At 36.2% G+C, this 22,015-nt stretch overlaps 1 protein-coding gene across 1 annotated transcript in view; it reads left to right on the forward strand.

Moving 5' to 3' along the window:
• Positions 1–21,682, forward strand: part of LOC110906436 (secreted RxLR effector protein 161-like) — a 42,424-nt gene extending 20,742 nt beyond the window's left edge. Inside the window, exon 2 of the mRNA XM_022151570.1 lies at positions 21,627–21,682. Within this exon, the coding sequence (XP_022007262.1) occupies positions 21,627–21,682 (56 nt within the window). The remainder of the gene's footprint in view (positions 1–21,626) is intronic.
• The last annotated feature ends 333 nt before the right edge of the window (positions 21,683–22,015 follow it).

A 22,015-nucleotide genomic window follows, 5' to 3' on the forward strand; every position in this document is an offset into this window, starting at 1 on the left:
TCAGACGGGAATCTTTTGGTGGGCACGGGGGCGTGCTGACCTGGACACGACCCCGTGTCTAGAGGTTGTTTATGAAGTTTTGACTATTCTTAAGGATTTTGTCCGAATTGGGTGGTTCCTTACTGGACAGAACAACACCAAAGTGCCTGAGATACCTAAGTTGCTCTAGATTTAGACGAGAACGCAAGAGGTTATTGGTGAGGGTGATTCCTATGCTAAATGTAGGTGGACAAGTCCAACCCTTTCCCGGACTCTCGTTAAAGAAGGTGTATGTCGAATCGCTCAGGTCTATGTATGCATCGACGGACGTCGATGGGGAGTCTTTCACGGCACAATCGACACAGGGACGACTATCGCTCAAGTCTTCGCAAGAGTTAGAGGTGATTTCGGGAGCGACGATGTTGTTTTTATCCGAATGTGATCCCAATAATTCTTCTTGGGTGTTGTCTTGAGATGAATCAGTTATGTCCATCTCAAGCTCTTTTATCCAATTAAGAATAAGTTCTTCAATTTGAAATAATTCTTCAAGAAGTATTCCATCTAGAAGGGACGATTGAGAGCATTCGAGGGAGATATAGGGATTATTTTTACTCTCGCCCCTCTTAAGGCTACAGGAAAACAATGTGTCTATATAGTGGGGAGTGTAATTTAAAAAGTAACATTTTAAATCTTCATGATTTCCGCCACATATTTGACACCACGTATCATAAGAGGAGCGGTAGTAAAAAAACAGTATTGCTCATGGTTATGTAAGAAATTACCAATCGTCGGGATCTTACGGTTCTGTTTTCAGTAGCTGAAACTTGGGCACGGGGTGTGTTTATTGGGCACGGCCCCGTGTTCAGCTACTGTCCGACTTAAACAAGATTGCTAGTACCAAAAATGTGGCACGGGGCGTGTTCATCATGCACGGCCCGTGCGGAGCTCTCCAGAAGCTGATAAATTAAGAAAAATCCTAAAAAAAAAGAAAAATAAGAAAAACGATTAGGCCGTTGATTCCTAACTTTGTTAAAATCCTTGTGTCCCCGGCAACGGCCCAAAAAACTTGATGCGTGTGTAGCGTTATATATTTTTATGTATATTTTTAGCCCTTTTTAACACTTTGGTCAAGTTTTAAATTTATAAAACACGATATTTTACTAACACTAAACACACATATGGGCAAGTACACCCATCGTGAGCGTAGTGTAGCGTTGGTAAGATACCGAGGTCGTCTAAGGACACAAGAGCTTTTAATATCGGTTTATCCTCAATGTCTAATCAAATCAAAATTTTAGAAAAAGGTGTAAACATGAAAATAAAAACTAAAAATGCTGAAAATAAAAGTAAAATAAAAACAAATAGACAAGATGAATCACTTGGATCCGACTCGCCTTTAGTGTAACCTTTGATTATTTCTAAACTTTTGCACTTTTTAAGAGATTATCTTAGTTATAGTAGTAGGCCCATCTTTTTGTGACACCTGTGTCACTTCAATCATCAAACAAATACCAAACTAATGAAATATTGTATTTCATACTTGGGATTTGTAAAAATATGTGTATCATTTGCACATATCAACTCTTATTCGATTTCAAGCGTTAAATCGCTTTCTAGAAGGTTATACGCGCTCTGATGCGTAAATATAACCAGTTTAATGCAACAAACACTCTGGAATAGAGAAATAGGCTTAACATACCTTAAATAACCTTTACATCACTTAGAAACAAGTTTTGGAGGGTTTGGTGTGTTGAAATCAAGTTTGTTCGATCGCAAGGAGTAATTGTGTCAAACTGTGAAAGTATACCGATTCGTATAGTAACGAACATTCCGGAACTTGATCATAAGTTAAATATGCCCTAAATATCCTTATTATAGCTTAGAAATAGGCTTTGAGGTGTTTGGTGCACAGAAATAAACTTTATTGATCAATAGGGACTAAAAGCGTCAAAAAGTGCACAAGTTTTCATTTTCGCGCATATCTTACGTTCTGAATACATACGGACATCCAAAAATTTATGTAATCATTAAAATATTATGTTTTAGAGATTGGCATGATAAAATTCCAGTCGTCGCTTAATTTGGATCGTTTTTGCGTCCGTTACGACTTCCGTCGTAATTAACCGAATAACGCAACCGTACGACCAAATGAGCCGACATCCGGGATATTTTTGAGCACATTTCAAGTTCCCTATACTTTAACTTCATTTTAGAGCTTTAAAATGGGGTTAACGGGGCTTAAACATGCCAAAAAGCATCAAAAACCAAGTTTGGAGGTGGAGGGACCTGTTTAGCCATTTTTCAAACTTTGCTGACCTGCAGGGGCCTTACGGACCATATGCACTACCTCTTAAGGTCCGTAAGCTGGTGCCAGAGACTAGAATTTGTTTTCCAGCTTGATCCAGCTGTTCCACACCTTAGCACCTGGTTTCTTTGATTCTATGTGCTTGCTTTGGATGCCCATGGTTTCACAAATCAGTGGGTATGATGTGTAGGGCTCGGATCGAAGCTCGGGTTTCAAGAAACGATCCTAACGGTTCTAGAAATCCTATAAATACCCCCCCTTCATTCACTTGCAAAACCCATAATTTGAAATCTAATTTTGGCCCTCTAAGTTGGAGTTCATACTTCATACCTGAGGGTAAATCGGATTCAAATCTTGCGTGGACCTTCTGTAAGTATTCTTTCGTGCTTCTCGTTCGTTTTTATCGTTAAAGTCAAACTGCGTTTGACTTTGTGCTTTGACCAGTTTATGGTCAACGCAAAGTTCGTTTGAACTTCATAACGTGAGCGTAATCACGATGGTCATAGTCCCTAGTGACTATACCTACTGATTACCACGTTATCTAGGCTCAGTGACGAGTTGTAGCTTCGGCCAAAATGCGTATTCTCGCGTATTTTGTAACCAAGCTACTTATAGGTATCAAAACCGTTTGTTTTGATACCAAACCTATTTTCTAACTTAAATAAACATGTTTCGACATGTTTAACTCGTCACTTTTTAGATTAGTGCTTATGTAGAGTCGTAAGTCAAGCGGACTAAACACCCGCTTAGACTTTCGAACTAGACCCGTTTGGTCGATCTTTAGGATCCGACCAAATATTTTAGGTGACCGTAGTTGTATAGGGAATAACCTTCCGGGGTTATACCTTATGGTCACGTCGTTTAAGTAGTTGTATGATAAGTAGTTTATATGCCTTAGGTAAATTACCAAAATACCCTTTTTATGCATAATTGATATTTAAGCATATGTAACCCAAACTTTTGTCACTTAATTGATTATTCAACATAATTAAACCTATTTAGGCATATAACACTTGTCATAGGACTAGTTAGACGGTCCGAACGCGTTTTACGCGAACGACGCGTTAAAGTAGCGTAAGCTACCTAAACGGGTCGTAATGGGTCGTAAGCACTTAGGTTAGGTTTCCTTATAGTATGTAGGCCTTCTTAAACCATATCATATGAGTTCCCAAACTCATTTGGTTTACGAGACCTCATCCTATCCAATCTTCCGATTTAGGTCCGGTTTATTTATGTAGTTATCAATATTAGGTGTCGTTTGATTCCGTGCTCCCTCTAGCTTGCTTGGTAGTTGTTCAAGACTCCTAAGCACTCTCAAGAGAGTACATAGTCCCCTCTTTACTGTTTTCAAACTGTTTTGGGGTGAAGCATGTGTACCTATCTGTTATTTTCATGTTTTCAAAAGTATAATTGATTATACATATTTGTACTTATCTTTTTACAAACTGAATGATTGCTTATGATTTAAACTCTAATTTTTCAAAGATTATAAAATAAATGTTTGGAATAGTACTTATTTTGTTCACCAGACCGGTTGGTAGTATGATATAGTGTCACACCCCGACCACGTAAAACAACAAAACGTGGCGGAAACGTCGGGGAGTGTTGTAACAGAATCATTGTTTCACAACCATGGAATAAATAATTTTGTTTTATTGAATAAATGAACTCATTGTTTTAATACAATCAAATAAGTACAACTATTATCTTTCAAGTTTTAAAGTCGCTAAGGCACGAGTCCATCCTAAGTGTAGCATATATCATCAATCATCACAAAGCAGCACCTGAAACATGTGTAAAAATAGGTATGTCAGCATAAAAATGCCTATGAGATACATAGGTTTTATTGATTTAGGATTCATGACTTATAAGTTTAAAGAAAAGGTTTTAATAAAAGTAGTCATGATCCTTGAAAAAGGTTTTCTTTTATAAATCATTTGTAAGAAATCAGATGATATAAAATAATAATAATACATAGGAAATTAAATAAGTAAGTAGAATAAGTTTGTATAAAAATATATTGTTTGAAAAACATTTTGATAAAAAGATTTATAGTATATATAAAAATATACTTTGATTTAAGAAAGTCGAATAAATAATATATTAGAATATATTTCAGTTCCAAAACCGTTAACCCAAGTGTACTAAATAACGCCACGGTATGTAATGCGATGAAAACACTTATATATAAGAAGTACCAGTGACGTATCTAGCATGTTTTCATCATATTACACCCGTCTCGTTATCTAAAGACTAACCAAAACCCAATTGTAAAACAAATAGTATTTTAAATATACTTTAGTTGTTAAAAAAAATTTCAGTAGTATATTAAAAGTATACTTTGGATTTATAAATAACATATTAAATTATGTTTTTGGTTTGAAAATAATATATTAAAACTATGCTTTGGATTATGAAAATAACATATCAAACTATGTTTTAATGATTAACAAAATATATGTTGGTTTTTGTACAATATCCCATATGAGAGCATATCAAACTATACTTTCGGGAGTATAACTTAATATACAAAGATAATGTGATTTAAGAATTCATTCAGACCTAGTGCATCAAAATACACCTTTGAGACTATAGAAATACCACAAAGGCAATCCCTATTTGGATGGAGCAACAAATTGGTTTCAGACATTCCATGACAACATGAATGGGGTGTCAAATCCTATAGCGCTATATCATACTACCAACCGGTCTGGTGAACAAAATAAGTACTATTCCAAAATTTATTTCATAATCTTTGAAAAATTAGAGATATGTATAATCAATTATACTTTTGAAAACATGAAAATAACAGATAGGTACACATGCTTCACCCCAAAACAGTTGGAAAACAGTAAAAGAGGGGACTATGTGCTCACTTGAGAGTGCTTAGGAGTCTTGAACAACTACCAAGCAAAGCTAGAGGAGCACGGAATCGAACGACACCTAATATTGATAACTACATAAATAAACCGGACCTAAATCGGGAGATCGGATAGTATGAGGTCTCGTGAACCAAATGAGCGTGGGAACTCATATGATATGGTGTAACAAGTCCTACCTACTAAAATGAAACCTATCCTAAGTGCTTTCGACCCATTATGATCCATTAAGGTAGCTTATGCTACTTTAAAGCGTCGCGCGTGCAATGCGCGTTCGAGACGTCTAACTAGCCCTAGGACAAGTATTATATGCCAAAACATGTTTAAATATGTTACATAATCAGTTATGTGACAAAAATTTTGGTTACATATGCTTAATTATCAATTATGTATGAAAAGGGCATTTTGGTAATTTACCTAAGGCATATAAACTACTTATCATACAACTATTTAAACTAGCTGACCATAAGGTATAACCTTGGAAGATTATTCCCTATGCAACTATGGTCACTAAACATGTTTGGTCGGATCCTAATGATCGACCAAACGGGTCGTGTTCGAAAGTCTAAGCGGGTGTTTAGTCCGCTTGACTTACGACTCTACACAAGTACTAAACTAAAAGTGACGAGTTAAACATGTTTAACAAAGTTAGAAAACAGGTTTGGTATCAAAACAAACGGTTTTGATACCTATAAGTAGCTTGGTTACAAAATATGCGAGAATACGCATTTTGACCGAAGCTACGACTCGTCACTGAGCCTAGATAACGTGGTAATCAGTAGGTATAGTCACTAGGGACTATGACCATCGTGATTACGCTCACATTATGAAGTTCAAACGAACTTCGCGTTGACCATAAACTGGTCAAAGCAGAAAGTCACACACAGTTTGACTTTAATGATAAAAACGAATGAAAAGAACGAAAGAATACTTACAAAAGGTCCCCGCAAGCTCTTGATCCGATTTACCTTCAGGTATGAAGTATAAACTTCAACTTAGAAGGCCAAAATCAGATCAAGTGTGAGTTTGCAAGTGAAATGGGTGGGCTATTTATAGATTTCCTTGCACCGTTAAGATCGTTTATCGAAAACCGAGCTTCGATCTCATCCGTACAAGTGGGCACATGGTATTTGGATACCATGGGCACTTGAAAACCATCAAATATAGCCCATAGATTGATCAAAAACCATTTGCAAGTGTGTGGAACAGCTGGATCTAGCTGGAAAACATTTTTACTGATCTGGGACATGCTTACGGACCGTAAGACCATGCCCATATGGTCCGTAAGGACCTTGCAGGTCTGATACTTTCCAGAAATTGCAAAATGGTCCCTACACTTGAGAAACATGCATTTTGGCCCATTTTTGACACGTTTGAGCCCCGTTAACCCCATTTCAAAGCTCTAAAATGAAGTTAACGTATAGGGAACTTAAAATGTGCTCAAAAATATCTCGGATGTCGGCTCGTTTGGTCGTACGGTTGCGTTGTTCGGTTAATTACAACGGAAGTCGCAACAAACGCAAAAACGATCCCAATTAAGCGACGAATGGAATTTTATCATGCCAAACAATAAAAAATAATATTTTAATGATTACATAAATATTTGGATGTCCGGTTGTATTCAGAACCAAAGATATGAGCGAAAATGCAAACTTGTGCACTTTTTGACGCTTTTAGTCCCTGAATGACCAAAAGTTTATTTTTGCGCACTAAACACCTCAAAGCCTATTTCTAAGCTATTTAAGGGATATTTAGGGCATATTTAACTTATGATCAAGTTCCGGAAGGTTCGTTACTATACAAATCGGTATAGTTTTGTAGTTTGACACAATTAGTCCCTGCGATCGAACAAACTTGATTTCAACACACCAAACCATCCAAAACTTATTTCTAAGTTATGTGGAGGTTATTTAAGTCATGTTAAGCTTATTTCACTATTCCGGAGTGTTTTTTGCATTAAACTGGTTATATTTACGCATCAGAGCGCGTATAACCTTCCAGAAAGCGATTTAGAGCTTCAAATCGGACAAGAATTGATATGTGCAAACGATACACGTATTTTTACAAATCCCAAGTATGAAATACAATATTTCATTGGTTTGGTATTTGTTTGATGATGGAAGTGACACAGGTGTCACATATAGCGCTATAGGATTTGACACCCCATTCCTGTTGTCATGGAATGTCTGAAACCAATTTGTTGCTCCATCCAAATAGGGATTGCCTTTGTGGTATTCCTATAGTCTCAAAGGTGTATTTTGATGCACTAGGTCTGAATGAATTCTTAAATCACATTATTTTTGTATATTAAGTTATGCTCCCAAAAGAATAGTTTGATATGCTCTCATATGGGATATTGTACAAAAACCAACATATATTATGTTAATCATTAAAACATAGTTTGATATGTTATTTTCATAATCCAAAGCATAGTTTTAATATGTTATTTTCAAACGAAAAACATAATTTAATATGTTATTTATAAATCCAAAGTATACTTTTAATATACTACTGAAAATTAATATTTTTAACAACTAAAGTAAATTTAATATACTATTTGTTTTACAATTGGATTTTGGTTAGTGTTTAGATAACGGGACAGGTGTAATATGATGAAAACTTGGTAGATACACCGCTAGTACTTCTTATATATTATTGTTTTCATCACATTCCATACCGTGGCGTTATTTAGTACACTTGGGTTAACGATTTTGAAACTGAAATATATTTTAATATATTACTTATTCAACTTTCTTAAAACCGAAGTATATTTTTATATATACTATGAATCTTTTAATCAAAATATTGTTTTTCAAACAATATATTTTTATACAAACTTATTCTACTTACTTATTTAATTTCCTATGTATTATTATTTTATAAAAGAAAACCTTTTTACAAGGATCATGACTTCTTTTATTAAAAATTTTTCTTTAAACTCATAAGTCATGAATCCTAATTACAATAAAACCTATGTATCTCACAGGCATTTTTATGCTGACGTACCTATTTTTACACATGTTTCAGGTGCTGCTTTGTGATGATTGATGATATATGCTACACTTAGGATGGACTCGTGCCTTAGTGACTTTAAAACATGAAAGATAATAGTTGTACTTTTTTGATTGTATTAAAAAAATGAGTTCATTTATTCAATAAAATAAAATTATTTATTCCATGGTTGTGAAACAATGATTCTGTTACAACACTCTCCGACGTTTCCGCCACGTTTTGTTGTTTTACGTGGTTGGGGTATGACATTTTTGAAGGTGACGTTACCCTCAACCCAGTAGTTTGAGTCAGCAAGGATACAATCCTAAAGGGTTGGATTATTGAAAGATAATTAATTAAGTTATTAATGCGTAATGTGGTAGGCCCCTCTTTTGAAGGTGACGTTACCCTCGGCTAAGTGGTTTGAGTCAACAGGGATACAATCCCAAGTAGCCGGGTTAATGTATTAATAGTAGTTTACATATGAGACGATCAAGCCATTCACATCCCCGCCATCCAATACCAGTGGGTATTGAAGGAGGTCCTAGTAAGATTGACCTAGGTCCTTGCAGGATCTATACACTAAACAAGGCAAGAACCTTACCAAACCATTCCCTTAACCCCTGACCAGGTAGCCAACATATCTCCATATAGACCGTGGAGATATGAATGGTGTAAATCTTTTATTTTATATAGACAGTAAAATAACGCCAAGACACCACGGACAAATGATAAGGAAGTTTCACCTTCAACATAAGAAACTAGTTATTAAAGTCATTAATACATAACCAAATAAAAAGTGCGAAAAGATTAAAAATAAAAAGTATTACACTAAATGCTTGTCTTCACAAAGTGATGTAAGAGACTTAGGCAAACATGGCCTTTGATTGTCAAGAACTCTACTATCAATATTGGATCCCGAGACTACTACACACACTCTATGATGAATGATGGTGGTGGATGATGGTGTTGTGGTGGTGGTGGAGTGTGGGTGAAGTGGGAGAGAGGTGGTTTGTCAAGGGATGCCTTTGAAGTGAACCAAGCACCCCTATTTATATCCTGCACAGAAGCCCGGACACGGCCCCGTGTCCATTGGGCATGACCCCCTGTCCACCCACTTTCTCTTTCTTCATTAATTGCAGTTTGTCTGCATTAGTTGACCACGCCCCCGTGTCCACTAGGCACGGCCCCGTGTACAGAAGCGTATCTGTAATATCAAGATTTTCTTGGATTCTGAGAATCTTAGCGCTGACCACGGCCCCGTGTCCGCTGGGCACGCCCCCATGTCAGGAAATAGAAGCTTCTACAACTTTCTCTTTTCTGCGGATACTTGGGCACGCCCCCGTGTCCAATGGGCACGCCGCGTGTTCAGCCTTCTGAAGTCTTGTTTTGCTTGCGAAGATGCTGTCGAGGGGTCAGGCATGCCACGTTTATTCGTTTTCTTGTATTTATGTTAGATTTTGCTGTGTTTTTGCTTCTTTTGTTGAATTAAGCTCTTTTAATCCTGAAAATACAAAAGGAAGACGAAAGCACACTTTTTCCAACATTAGTACTAAAAAAGGGTTAGTTTTATGCCTCATTTGATGTAATTTATATATTGCATTTTATACACATCAGAGCTTCAAAACAACTAAGAGCTTATGGGATGCGTTAAAGGTGAGAGGTCAAGGAAATGCGGCATCAGGAAAACTGAGACATGTTCTGCTTAAAAAGGAATTTGACAGCTTCATGTGTATGGAAAATGAGTCACTGGTAGATATGACAAGCCAATATTATTGATGGAGAGTAAAACACGAGCCTTAAGTATGTTATAATAGGTGTTTTATTGTGTTTTAAGCGACTATGCACATTGAATGTGTTAACTACGAGTTTTTATGGTTTCACAGGTTAATTGCGTAAATCGGTGAAGTTTGGAACGCTTAGTGATGAAACAGAACAAGAAAATATGATAATCAAGACACTTCACGTTTTTTGGGACTTGATTCGGGCCGAGAGATAGTTTTGAAGCTCAAAGACGCGAAATAACAAAGTCCAGGGGCCTGTGTGTAATTTTTTAAAAGTTGACATTGTAGCCAAAATGGAGACGCAAATAGCACCGTAAGCTACGGTTGGGATACATCAGCAAAACAAGTTGTTCCAGCAGCTTCACAACGTAGTATACGGACTGCATGTGTAGTGTACTGTAATACCCCGACCGCGTAAAACAACAAACCGCGGCGAAACGTCGGGGAGTCACGTCACAGGATAAATTGTTTCACAACACATGGTAATTGAAGTTATGTTTTATTGAATTAATAAGTTTTTAACATTGTCTTGAAGTAAAAGAAACAAGTTTAAACATTAAGTCTTTCGGATTTTAAGTCACTAAAGCCCACGTCCATCCTATGTTAAGCATGCATCATATCAAACAACAGCTCCTGAAACATATGTAAAAAGAGAGTCAACATAAAAAGCTAGCGAGTACACAGGTTTTGTGAGTGTGTCAAATTCATGACTTGTATACACATTGCAATACCTCGTACAACTACTAGAGTCGATAAGTAAAAAATCTTGTATCAAAAGTGTTTGGTATTGCAATATAACTGTGACACCTGTGTCACTTCAACCATCAAACAAATGTCAAACCAATGAAATATTGTACTTCATACTTGGGATTTGTAAAAATATGTGTATCGTTTGCACATATCATTTCTTGTCTGATTTCAAGCTTTAAATCGCTTTCTTGAAGGTTATACGCGCTTTGATGCGTAAATATAACCAGTTTAATGCAACAAACACTCCGGAATAGTGAAATAGGCTTAACATACCTTAAATAACGTTTATATAACTTAGAAACAAGTTTTGGAGGGTTTGGTGTGTTGAAATCAAGTTTGTTCGATCCCAGGGACTAATTATGTCAAACTACGAAACTATACCGATTTGTATAGTAACGAACCTTCCGGAACTTGATCATAAGTTTAATATGCCCTAAATATCCTTTACATAGCTTAGAAATAGGCTTTGAGGTGTTTGGTGTAAACTTTTGGTCATTCAGGGACTAAAAGCGTCAAAAAGTGCACAAGTTTGCATTTTCGCTCATATCTTACGTTCTGAATACACCCGGACATCCAAAAATTTATTTAATCATTAAAATATTATGTTTTAGTGATTGGCATGATAAAATTTCATTCGTCGCTTAATTTGGATCGTTTATGCGTCCGTTACGACTCCCGTCGTAATTAACCGAACAACGTAACCATACGACCAAACGAACCGAAATCTGAGATATTTTTGAGCACATTTTAAGTTCCCTATACTTTAACTTCATTTTAGATCTTTGAAATGGGGTTAACGGGGCTTAAACGTGTCAAAAATGCATCAAAAACCAAGTTTTGGGTCTGCAGGGACTAAAATTGCCAATTTTGAAAGTTGCTGACCTGCAAGGTCCTTACGGTCCGTATGGACCTTTGCTTACGGTCCGTAAGCCATCCCCAGACCAGCAGAATGTGTTTCCAGCTATTTCCAGCTCATTCCAGCTCTTGCAAATGGTTTTTGATCAATCTATGGGCCAATTTTGATGGTTTTCAAGTGCCCCTTGTATTTGTAAACCATGTGCCCACATGGATGGTTGAGATTGAAGCTCGGTTTTCGATAAACGGTCTTAACGGTTCATGGAAATCTATAAATACCCCCTCTCATTTCACTCCCAAAGCACACTTGATCTGATTTTGGCCCTCTAAGTTGGAGTGAACACTTCATACCTGAGGGTAAATCGGGTCAAGAGCTTGCAGGGACCTTCTGTAAGTATTCTTTCGTTCTTTTCATTCGTTTCTGTCGTTAAAGTCAAACTGCGTTTGACTTTCTGGGTTGACCAGTTTATGATCAACGTGAAGTTCGTTTGAACTTCATAACGTGAGCGTAATCACGATGGTTATAGTCCCTAGTGACTATACCTACTGATTACCACGTTATCTAGGCTCAGTGACGAGTCGTAGCTTCGGCCAGAATGCGTATTCTCGCGTATTGTGTAACCAAGCTACTTTTAGGTATCAAAACCGTTTGTTTTGATACTAAACCTGTTTTCTAACTTAACTAAACATGTTTTAGCATGTTTAGCTCGTCACTTTTTAGTTTAGTGCTTGTGTAGAGTCGAAAGTCAAGCGGATTAAACACCCGCTTAGACTTTCGAACATGACCGATTTGGTCGATCATTAGGATCCGACCAAACATGTTTAGTGACCGTAGTAGCATAGGGAATAACCTTCCGAGGTTATACCTTATGGTCACCTAGCTTAGGTAGTTGTATGATATGTAGTTTATATGCCATTGGTAAGTTACCAAAATACCCTTTTCATACATAATTGGTAATTAAGCATATGTAACCTAAATTTTTGTCACGTAACTGATTATGTAACATACTTAAACATATATGGGCATATAATACTTGTCATAGGACTAGTTACGCGTTCCGAATGCGTTTTACGCGAACGACGCGTTAAAGTAGCGTGAGCTACCTAAACGAGTCGTAATGGGTCGTAAGCACTTAGGATAGGTTTCATTTTAGTATGAAGGCCTTGTTAAACCATATCATATGAGTTTCCACGCTCATTTGGTTCACGAGACCTCATACTATCTGATCTCCCGATTTAGGTTCGGTTTATTTAAGTAGTTATCAATATTAGGTGCCGTTTGATTACGTGCTCCTCTAGCTTTGCTTGGTAGTTGTTCAAGACTCCTAAGCACTCTCAAGTGAGTACATAGTCCCCTCTTTTACTGTGTTCAACTGTTTTGGGGTGAAACATGTGTACCTATTTGTTATGTTCCTGTTTTCAAAAGGATAATTGATTATACATACTAGTACTTATCTTTGTACAAACTAAATGATTATTTATGGTTTAAACTCTAAAATTTTCTTAAAGATTATAAAATAAATGTTTGGAATAGTACTTATTTGGTTCATCAGGCCGGTTGGTAGTATGATATAGCGCTATAGGATTTGACACCCCATTCCTGTTGTCATGGAATATCTAAAACCAATTTGTTGCTCCATCCAAATAGGGATTGCCTTTGTGGTATTTCTATAGTCTCAAAGGTGTATTTTGATGCACTAGGTCTGAATGAATTCTTAAATCACATTATTTTTGTATATTAAGTTATACTCCCAAAAGTATAGTTTGATATGCTCTCATATGGGATATTGTACAAAATCCAACATATATTTTGTTAATCATTAAAACATAGTTTGATATGTTATTTTCATAATCCAAAGCATAGTTTTAATATGTTATTTTCAAACCAAAAACATAATTTAATATGTTATTTATAAATCCAAAGTATACTTTTAATATACTACTGAAAATTATTATTTTTAACAACTAAAATATATTTAATATACTATTTGTTTACAATTGGGTTTTGGTTAGTGTTTAGATAACGGGACGGGTGTAATATGATGAAAACATGGTAGATACACCGCTGGTACTTCTTATATATAAGTGTTTTCATCACATTACATACCGTGGCGTTAATTAGTACACTTGGGTTAACGGTTTTTGGAACTGAAATATATTCTAATATATTATTTATTCGACTTTCTTAAATCAAAGTATATTTTTATATATACTATAAATCTTTTTATCAAAATATTGTTTTTCAAACAATATATTTTTATACAAACTTATTCTACTTATTTAATTTCCTATGTATTATTATTTTATATCATCTGATTTCTTATAAATGATTTATAAAAGAAAACCTTTTTCAAGGATCATGACTACTTTTATTAAAACCTTTTCTTTAAACTTATAAGTTATGAATCCTAAATCAATAAAACCTATGTATCTCACAGGCATTTTTATGCTGACGTACCTATTTTTACACATGTTTCAGGTACTGCTCTGTGATGATTAATGATATATGCTACACTTAGGATGGACTCGTGCCTTAGCGACTTTAAAACTTGAAAGATAATAGTTGTACTTATTTGATTGTATTAAAACAATGAGTTCATTTATTCAATAAAATAAAATTATTTTATCCATGGTTGTGAAACAATGATTCTGTTACAACACTCCCCGACGTTTCCGCCACGTTCTGTTGTTTTACGTGGTCGGTGTGTGACAATAACTAACCAAATAAAACATGTTGGTTAAAGTTTATGAAAACCTCGTTGCCATGATTCTTGACTAAACATTTGTTTTTGTAAAACCAAGTAGTAAATCGTCTTGTAAGAAAACTTGTATGGTTTATATCTTTAAGTAAACATCGTTGCATGTCATCATTTGAAAACATTTGTCCAAGTGATCTAGATAACGCTACGACATGTAATATGATAAAAGCACTTATATATAGGAAGTACCAGCGGCGTATCCACCATGCTTTTATCACATTACACACGTCTCGTTATCTAATCACTTAATATAAACCAATCGCGCAAATCGTCCGTGTGATTCGTTATTCGGCCGTGTTATAAACCAATCGTCATTCGTCTTTGTTATAAACCAATCGTTATTCGTCCGTGTTATAAAACCATTCGTCAATCGTCCGTGTTATAAATCAATAGTGAATCGTCCCTGTTTTAATTGTGAAAACTTTTGGTCTTTCTTATTGAATACACTCAAACCTGTGTGACTCGTCTATACCACCCATGAGGTATCTTTAAATCGACTAACAAACCACCAAAGGGTTTGTTAAAATAACAGATTCTGTCGTTACCCCAAACTATCCACCAAATCCAGTGGATAGCCCGATAACGGGATTGTCAGTCCTATGGTACCATAACATACTACTAGTCGGCTTGATCAATGTTAATGAATGTCATTCGTGTTATGAATTAACGCACCAACAAGTTCGTTCACATTATTAAAATCGCCGTGTTTTATATAAACCATAGGCTTTATTTTGAAAACTTGAAAACGGTTTAGCACATATGAGTCACACCAAAACATTCAGCATAACATAAAAGAGGGGAGCTATGTGCTCATTTGAGAATGCAAAGTATCCTTAAATCAAGTGAACTAACAAAGCTCGGGGAATCAAGGAATCAAGTGGCACCTAATATTGAATAACTATGTTAATAAGTCGGGACATAAATTGGGGAATCGGATAGAATGCGATCTTGTAAACCAAATGAGTGTTGAAACTCATATGAAATGGTTTAACAAGGTCTACATTCTGATTTTGAATGAAATCCTAAGTGCTTTTGACCCGTTATGACCCGTTAAGGTAGTTTACGCTATTTTAACGTGTTATTTGCGCAAATATGTGTTCAGATGGTTAAGTATGAGTTATGATAAGTATTATATGCCAAAATATGTTTAATTAAGTTGCAAAATCAGTCTATATGTCAATAAGTTGGTTGCATATGTTTAAAACGGATTTATGAGCAAAAAGGGTATTTTGGTCATTTTTTGGCATATAATAATCGAAGTGACGAGTTAAACATGTCAAAACATGTTTAACTAAGTTGAAAATCTGATTTAGTATCAAAACAAAGGGTTTTGACACCTAAAAATAGTTCCTTCGTAAATGCACGTAATAAAAATTGTGTGTTCTGACCGAAATTTTGAGTCGTCACTTCGACTAGTAAACGTGGTAATCAGTAGGTATAATCGCAAGGGATTATAACCATCGTGATTACGATCATGTTTCAAAGTTTGATTGAACTTTGACTTGACCAATTCAAGGTCAAAACCGAAAGTCATACGTGTCACACCCCAACCGATGGCGGAATCATCAGGGCGCGACACTAGGCGAACTAGATTGCTCAAGATAATCCATAACGACTAATTTAGCGATAATATTTAACAAGTTTAATATCCCATACTATCAAACAAATATTCCACAAAAAGTCATACGGATTTCAGTCTCTCAAACATAATCCAATCCGACAACCAAGATTTTTATTGTGGGTTTCTAGACTTCCTATCCATTTGCAGCAAATAATCCATCAAACTGTCACAGACGTTAAAATAAAGTCAATACAATAATGTAAAGGTGAGTACACAAGTTTAGTATAAGTATAGCATAAAAGTGTTTACACATAACAAACATGTAACACGTAACAGGCAAATCAAGTAACTATCACAATGATACAAGCTAACCACATGACTGTGAGTAGAGTATGCACGACACATGTTCACCGAAGCGAACAAGTGAAATAAAGTATGTGATCCTTAACAGCCCCTGACTAAACAGGTGTCACACCCCGAAATATCAGAGCTTGGTGTGACTGGACCAGTATCTTCATTGCACAGCGGAAGCAAATAAGCTAAGACATCTATAAATGAACGCCCACTAAGTACTCGAATTCACATGGTTCTCCTATTCCAACCGTGCCATAATTTGAAAAAGTAACCTGAGAAAGAAACATGCGAAAAATCAACATAAAGTTGAGCGAGTTCATAGTTCATATGTAAAAGATTTGAAATAAATCTTTTTGAATAACCGGTTTTTAAAGTATTGTTTTAGAAAATGAAATAAAAATTCATTTTCTTTAGCATTTAAATGAAAACTTTGTATTTGTGAAACCTTGTATGTGTAAAACGTTATGTTTGGATAACCTTGTATCTATAAAGTTTCATGTTTGTAACACTTGTGTGGCTGTCAATGTCAACGCATGACAATGACAAACATGCCAGCATGAGTCTGTGTGTTGGACTCGTCAGTCCTTAAGATGAAGGCCTTAGGTGCATGCAAGTTTTGGGTTGTTGTATGTGGGACACACAGTCTCCGTTGTTCTTGTACAAGACTAACCAGTCCTCTTGTTTGTATATGGGACCTCCAGTCCCCTTTGTAACTAGGACCAACCTCGTCACTAGTATCTGTAGCTCATGCATGTTTCGTAACTGTTTATGTTTTTGTAAAAAACTGGTGTGTTTTGCATAAGTTTCTCGTATACCATTTGCGTTAGTTACAACTTGTTTGTAGAATGGTTTAGAAATATGAAACCTTTGTTCATCAAAAACTTTATGTCTTAGCAAAACGTGTACGTCTAGAAAATATGTATTTCTTGATCACCGAAAACCTTATTTGTTTTTGCAAAACGTGCATGTCTTTCCACCCCGAAAACATTTAGAAAAATGTAAAACTGTAAAAAAAGTAGGGTTATGAACTCACCTGGATTTCAATGTGCAAAGCTAGCGAGTCACGTCTTGGAAACGACATCATGGAGTCGTATATAAATAGCGCTCTACAATACGTGTATGACGGTCTACGGGAAATCTGCGGAATATTAAACGGTAATGAACTGAAACCGTACGAAATACTAACAACGCCGACAAATACGAATTGTAGAGCCGGTTGGATGTTCCTAGACATTCCAAAGCCCTAATTAAGTTAATTTGCGTCTTAAACACTATTTATTATCGCCCTAATGTTTGTTGATCGTGAAATTAGGGAGCCGTAAATCACCGGTTGTCACAACAGGTGCTGGCACAATAGGTGCTAAGTCCAAACTATAGTACTTTCGTTGCTAAGGGCGGTAGGGCAAGTCATCACCGTGTAAAATAACAACAAGTATTTAACTAATCACGTATATCATGCGAGTGCGGTTAGCGGTTGTAAAGTGTTTAAGTGTTATGTATTTTGATAAAGAACGTATGTAACATCCAAAAGTGCGTTAAGCGAAAAAGGGTTTGAGTATACTCACTGTGCGCGCTTAGCAGGTAAACATGATCTGAAATGGATTGAAGGGAGCGCCGGATCAGCTTGCGTATGAGGATAGAATAAGTCTTCCAAAGTGCTGAAACGGTCGAAATCGAAGTGTGTGGTGGGAAACAGAGGCTTTGTACGAAGCTGCGCCTTACGAAGGCGTGCCTTCGTACGAAGCAAGTCTTCGCACAAGTGATGCTTCCGTTGTCCAAAATCGAGTGTTCTTCACGTCTTTCTTCGGGAAATCGAGTGTGCATCCCTCCAGCCTTAAGCTACTGATTAAACATAAAGCCGGAGAGGTCTTGGTTCAAGTCACAGGAGGGAAAATAGGCTGGGTTGTATGAAGCTGGTGCCTTGGTGCCTCCGTACAAAGGCAGTGCCTTCGTACGAAGCCTGACTTTGTACCGACCAGTCTGTTTCGCGTATGTGGTTGTTTTTGATGTTCGGAGCTGTGTTTTCGCCTGAATCAGATGTATTTTCGAGTCCTATTCGAGACGGTTACAACACCACTTCGTCCCACTATCCAGTGAACGAAATATCTGTCGGCTTGGTCCGTTTTTGTGTAAAAATCAAGTTTAAAAGTGGTTTTAAAGGGTTTTCACTTCAATATAACACTTGGTGAGTGTGAAATCTGTAGATCCGTGATAAAATGAGAAGATTTGATGAAAAAGATGAAGGGTTTTGTAAAAGAATGAAGTTCTTTATGAATAAAGTGAAAAAGATGAAGTTTGAATGAAAATAGAAGAGTTTGGATGAAATCGAAGTGAATCTTGTGTAAAAACATATTGTAAAACGTTGTGTAATCATGTAAAAATGATAAATCTTACTTGAAAACAATTGGAAAACAATTTGGCAGTTTTTCGGAGCAAAAGGCAGCAAGTTAGAATGAATGAGGAGGGCTTGGGTATTTATAGGAGAGGAGCATGCGCGCAGGTGCCTTCGTGCGAAGGCCTGCCTTAGTACGAGGCTAAGTGCCTTCGTACGAGGGCAGGTGCCTTCGTACGAAGCCGCCTGTTTGGCATGTTTCGCTTCCGTTTCGCATGTAGGATGCTTGTTTGGTGCGTTTTGGTGCGTTAGTTAGTACTAGTATGTTAAATATTTTAGCGAGATATTAAACGTTGTGTTGCATTGCATTTCGGTGTCTCGATTTACCACACCGGAGTGTTTTGAGTGAGTGAGCGTTTGAGCGTTTTAAGCGAATGTCCCACACATATAACATACTAAACAAGTAGACACACAAATAATACAAATAAGTCCATGCTTCGAGTTTGTGTTGCGATAAGCGTTTATGTAATAAGCATTTAACTGCAATAACTGAGATAAATAAGCGATGTAAATTGCGTTTTAAAATATAGTTTAACCCATTAGCGGTAATCGAACCTCGGAGTACAAGTGTTTACGAAATGAAATAACTGTCAAAGGGGTACAACCAAAATATGGGCTGTTACAATACGATAGTCAAACTGTTTGACTTTCAGCTTTATAATAGCTGAAAAAAAAATAAACAAGACTGGATAGAACACTTACTTGTGTTCTTAGGATGAAAGAAGACTAGAAAACTCAGATGGGAGGCCTCCAAATTGGTAGCAACTCTAACTTAGAGTGATTAGAGAAGAAGAAAGCAAATTAGCAAGTTTAAATGCTTGAGGGCCATGCTATTTATAGCAATCTAGGATGTGTAGGATGGTGCTAAGTGGCTAGAGTGTTGCCCAAGACTTTATGAGGTCAAAACAAGTCTTTGGACAGGATTTAGAGTCTTGATGATCAATCAAAACGCCCACAAGATTGCATAAACAATGAATGAAAACCAAGGCTGCAGCTGAATTTAACAATCTATCCAGAATTGTCACTGGTGCCCCGCGACCCAGGAGGGGTCCCCTGTCGTGCCCCGCTAGCCAGCTCAGGCTGAATTTTAGTTCTTGGCAGAAATGGTCCCTGCAGCCTTTTAAACTTATTTTTGACGCATTTAACACTTGTTAACCCATTTTTCAGGCTTTACAAGGACGTTAAAGCATAAGGGACTTGAAATATGCTCGTAAATATCATGGATGTCGGTTTGTTCAGCTGTACGGTCGCATTTTTCGCTTGATTACGACGAACGCTCAAACGAACGTGAAAACGATCCAAATTGCGTAACGATAGATATATTTGCATTCTTATCACTAAAATACAATATTTTAATGATTACAAAAATTTTTGGATGTGCGCACGTAACACGTATTAAGAAATACGCGAATTGGCATACTTTTGCAGTTTGACGCATTTAGTCCATGTGATCAAATAAGCAGGTTTTCCACATACCGAACCCTCCAAAACTTATTTGTAAGTTATGTTAAGGGTATTTAGAGTATGTTTAGCTTATGTCACTATTCCGGAGTGTTCGTTGCGTTAAACGGATTATGTTTACATAATAGTTTACGTATAACTTTCTAGAAAAAGTTTAAGAGCTTGAAATCGAACAAGAACTTAAAACGTGCAATAATCTCATGAATATACAAAATCTTGAAAACAAAACACAATATTTTATTGATAATGAAGTTGTTTTGAATCGTACAATGTTTACAAAAGCACGAATGTCACATGTACGGTAGCGATGTTGATTTTCAACAGCATATATAGACTGTAAGCTACAGTCTTAGAACCGTAGCCTAGGGTGTAGACGACAAGGGCACACGCAGATTGGGTGTGTAAGGGTATTAATAGATTTTAAAACCCTAACTTGGTTAAGTACATCTTGGGGACGAATTTGGTCGCATAAGACACATCTCTCAATCTTCATCATTCCTTTTATTCAATCAACGAGAATCAAGATGAACTTAGCCATTAATCAAGCTTTTGATAATCAATCGAACGAGATGAGCGGCTAAGTTGTTAGTGGTTTCCTCCGGGTGGGGATTCTTGCAAGAAAACAGTTTTTTATGTGTTTAAACTTGTTTGCGAACACAGTAATGTAAGCATTTGATGCTTGTTACCATTTGATTTGATTGAATGATGTAATGATTGATTTTATTTAAACTTTGTTTCTGATTCATTCAACTCCCGAGAGTGCTAGTAATTGGGATATATTTGATAGGGAATAGGGTTGGTAAATTCAGTTGATTGCTTATATGATAACCTTCCGTTGTTTTACAATCCAAGTAAGTAGTCTTTTGGTAATCACAACTTGTTCATCAAATTAAACAATCAAGTCTATGTGATCGTCACGATTAAACACGTAATTAACGTTTTCTTTGAATCTAAAATATGGAGGAACCAATGTTTTCACCAACTATTTACAACTCAAATTAGTAATTCGTTAATTAAATCCAACAAACAAACAACCAGATTTTACATCATTGTAATTGGTTCTTACTACTTAATTCATAACCCTGATATTATTCTCTAACCCTCAAAACTCGCAAGAAGAATGTCTGTAATTATTCATTGATTGCTTTCCGTCTTTACATTTGGAAAATTAAAAAATACCAAAAAGTTTTTAGGTGTGTTTTAATATTAATTTTATAAAAGCCAAAAAGATTTTGATTCTATCTTATTTTTGATTGACTGATATTGGAACTTGAATCTATCCCACCTAAAACTTGATTAAAAGCCAGAAAACAATTGCATCTTCATAAACGGTCGAAGTTAACAAGTTTTGAAAGTTAAAGATCTAAAATTGAACAATTTTGAAAATTTCAAAATGTTGTCGGTTAATAGTTGATTGAGAGTTGGTCTCATGTGTGTCGTCAGTTCATATTGTTTGAAATCAACTCTAAATGAGGTTTTCATTTGAAAATTCTCTAAGATTGATTAAATACCTAGCGGTTGTTCTCATTATGCGTTTAGCTCTGTTGTGTATGCAGATGTGGCATTCAGACCAGCTAAAGGCAAAGAGAACATGTTAGATGACAAGCTATAGAGTGACGACACGACATGAATGCAATCCGAGCATCAAGATGATCAAGTTGTAGTTGACCATTGAGCAACATTCAAGGGGGAGTTTGTTGATGCACCTCCTGATTGTGACACGTGAAGACTTTTGAAGATCCTACAACGTGAAAAATGAACCATCACCAGCAACATCTAAGGGGAGTTTGTTGATGCACTTTGTGTGGATGTGGCATGGTGTTAGGATCTGAGTTTACTTGGTTGTGTTGGTTTTATAAAATGATCAATGAAAGAAGATAAACAGATAGGTAATTGTAGCGGAAATGAAAGAAAAAGTTTATAACACAAACAAGGAAAGAACAAC

Source organism: Helianthus annuus, chromosome 14 (genome assembly GCF_002127325.2).
Source record: "Helianthus annuus cultivar XRQ/B chromosome 14, HanXRQr2.0-SUNRISE, whole genome shotgun sequence".
NCBI lineage: Eukaryota > Viridiplantae > Streptophyta > Magnoliopsida > Asterales > Asteraceae > Helianthus > Helianthus annuus.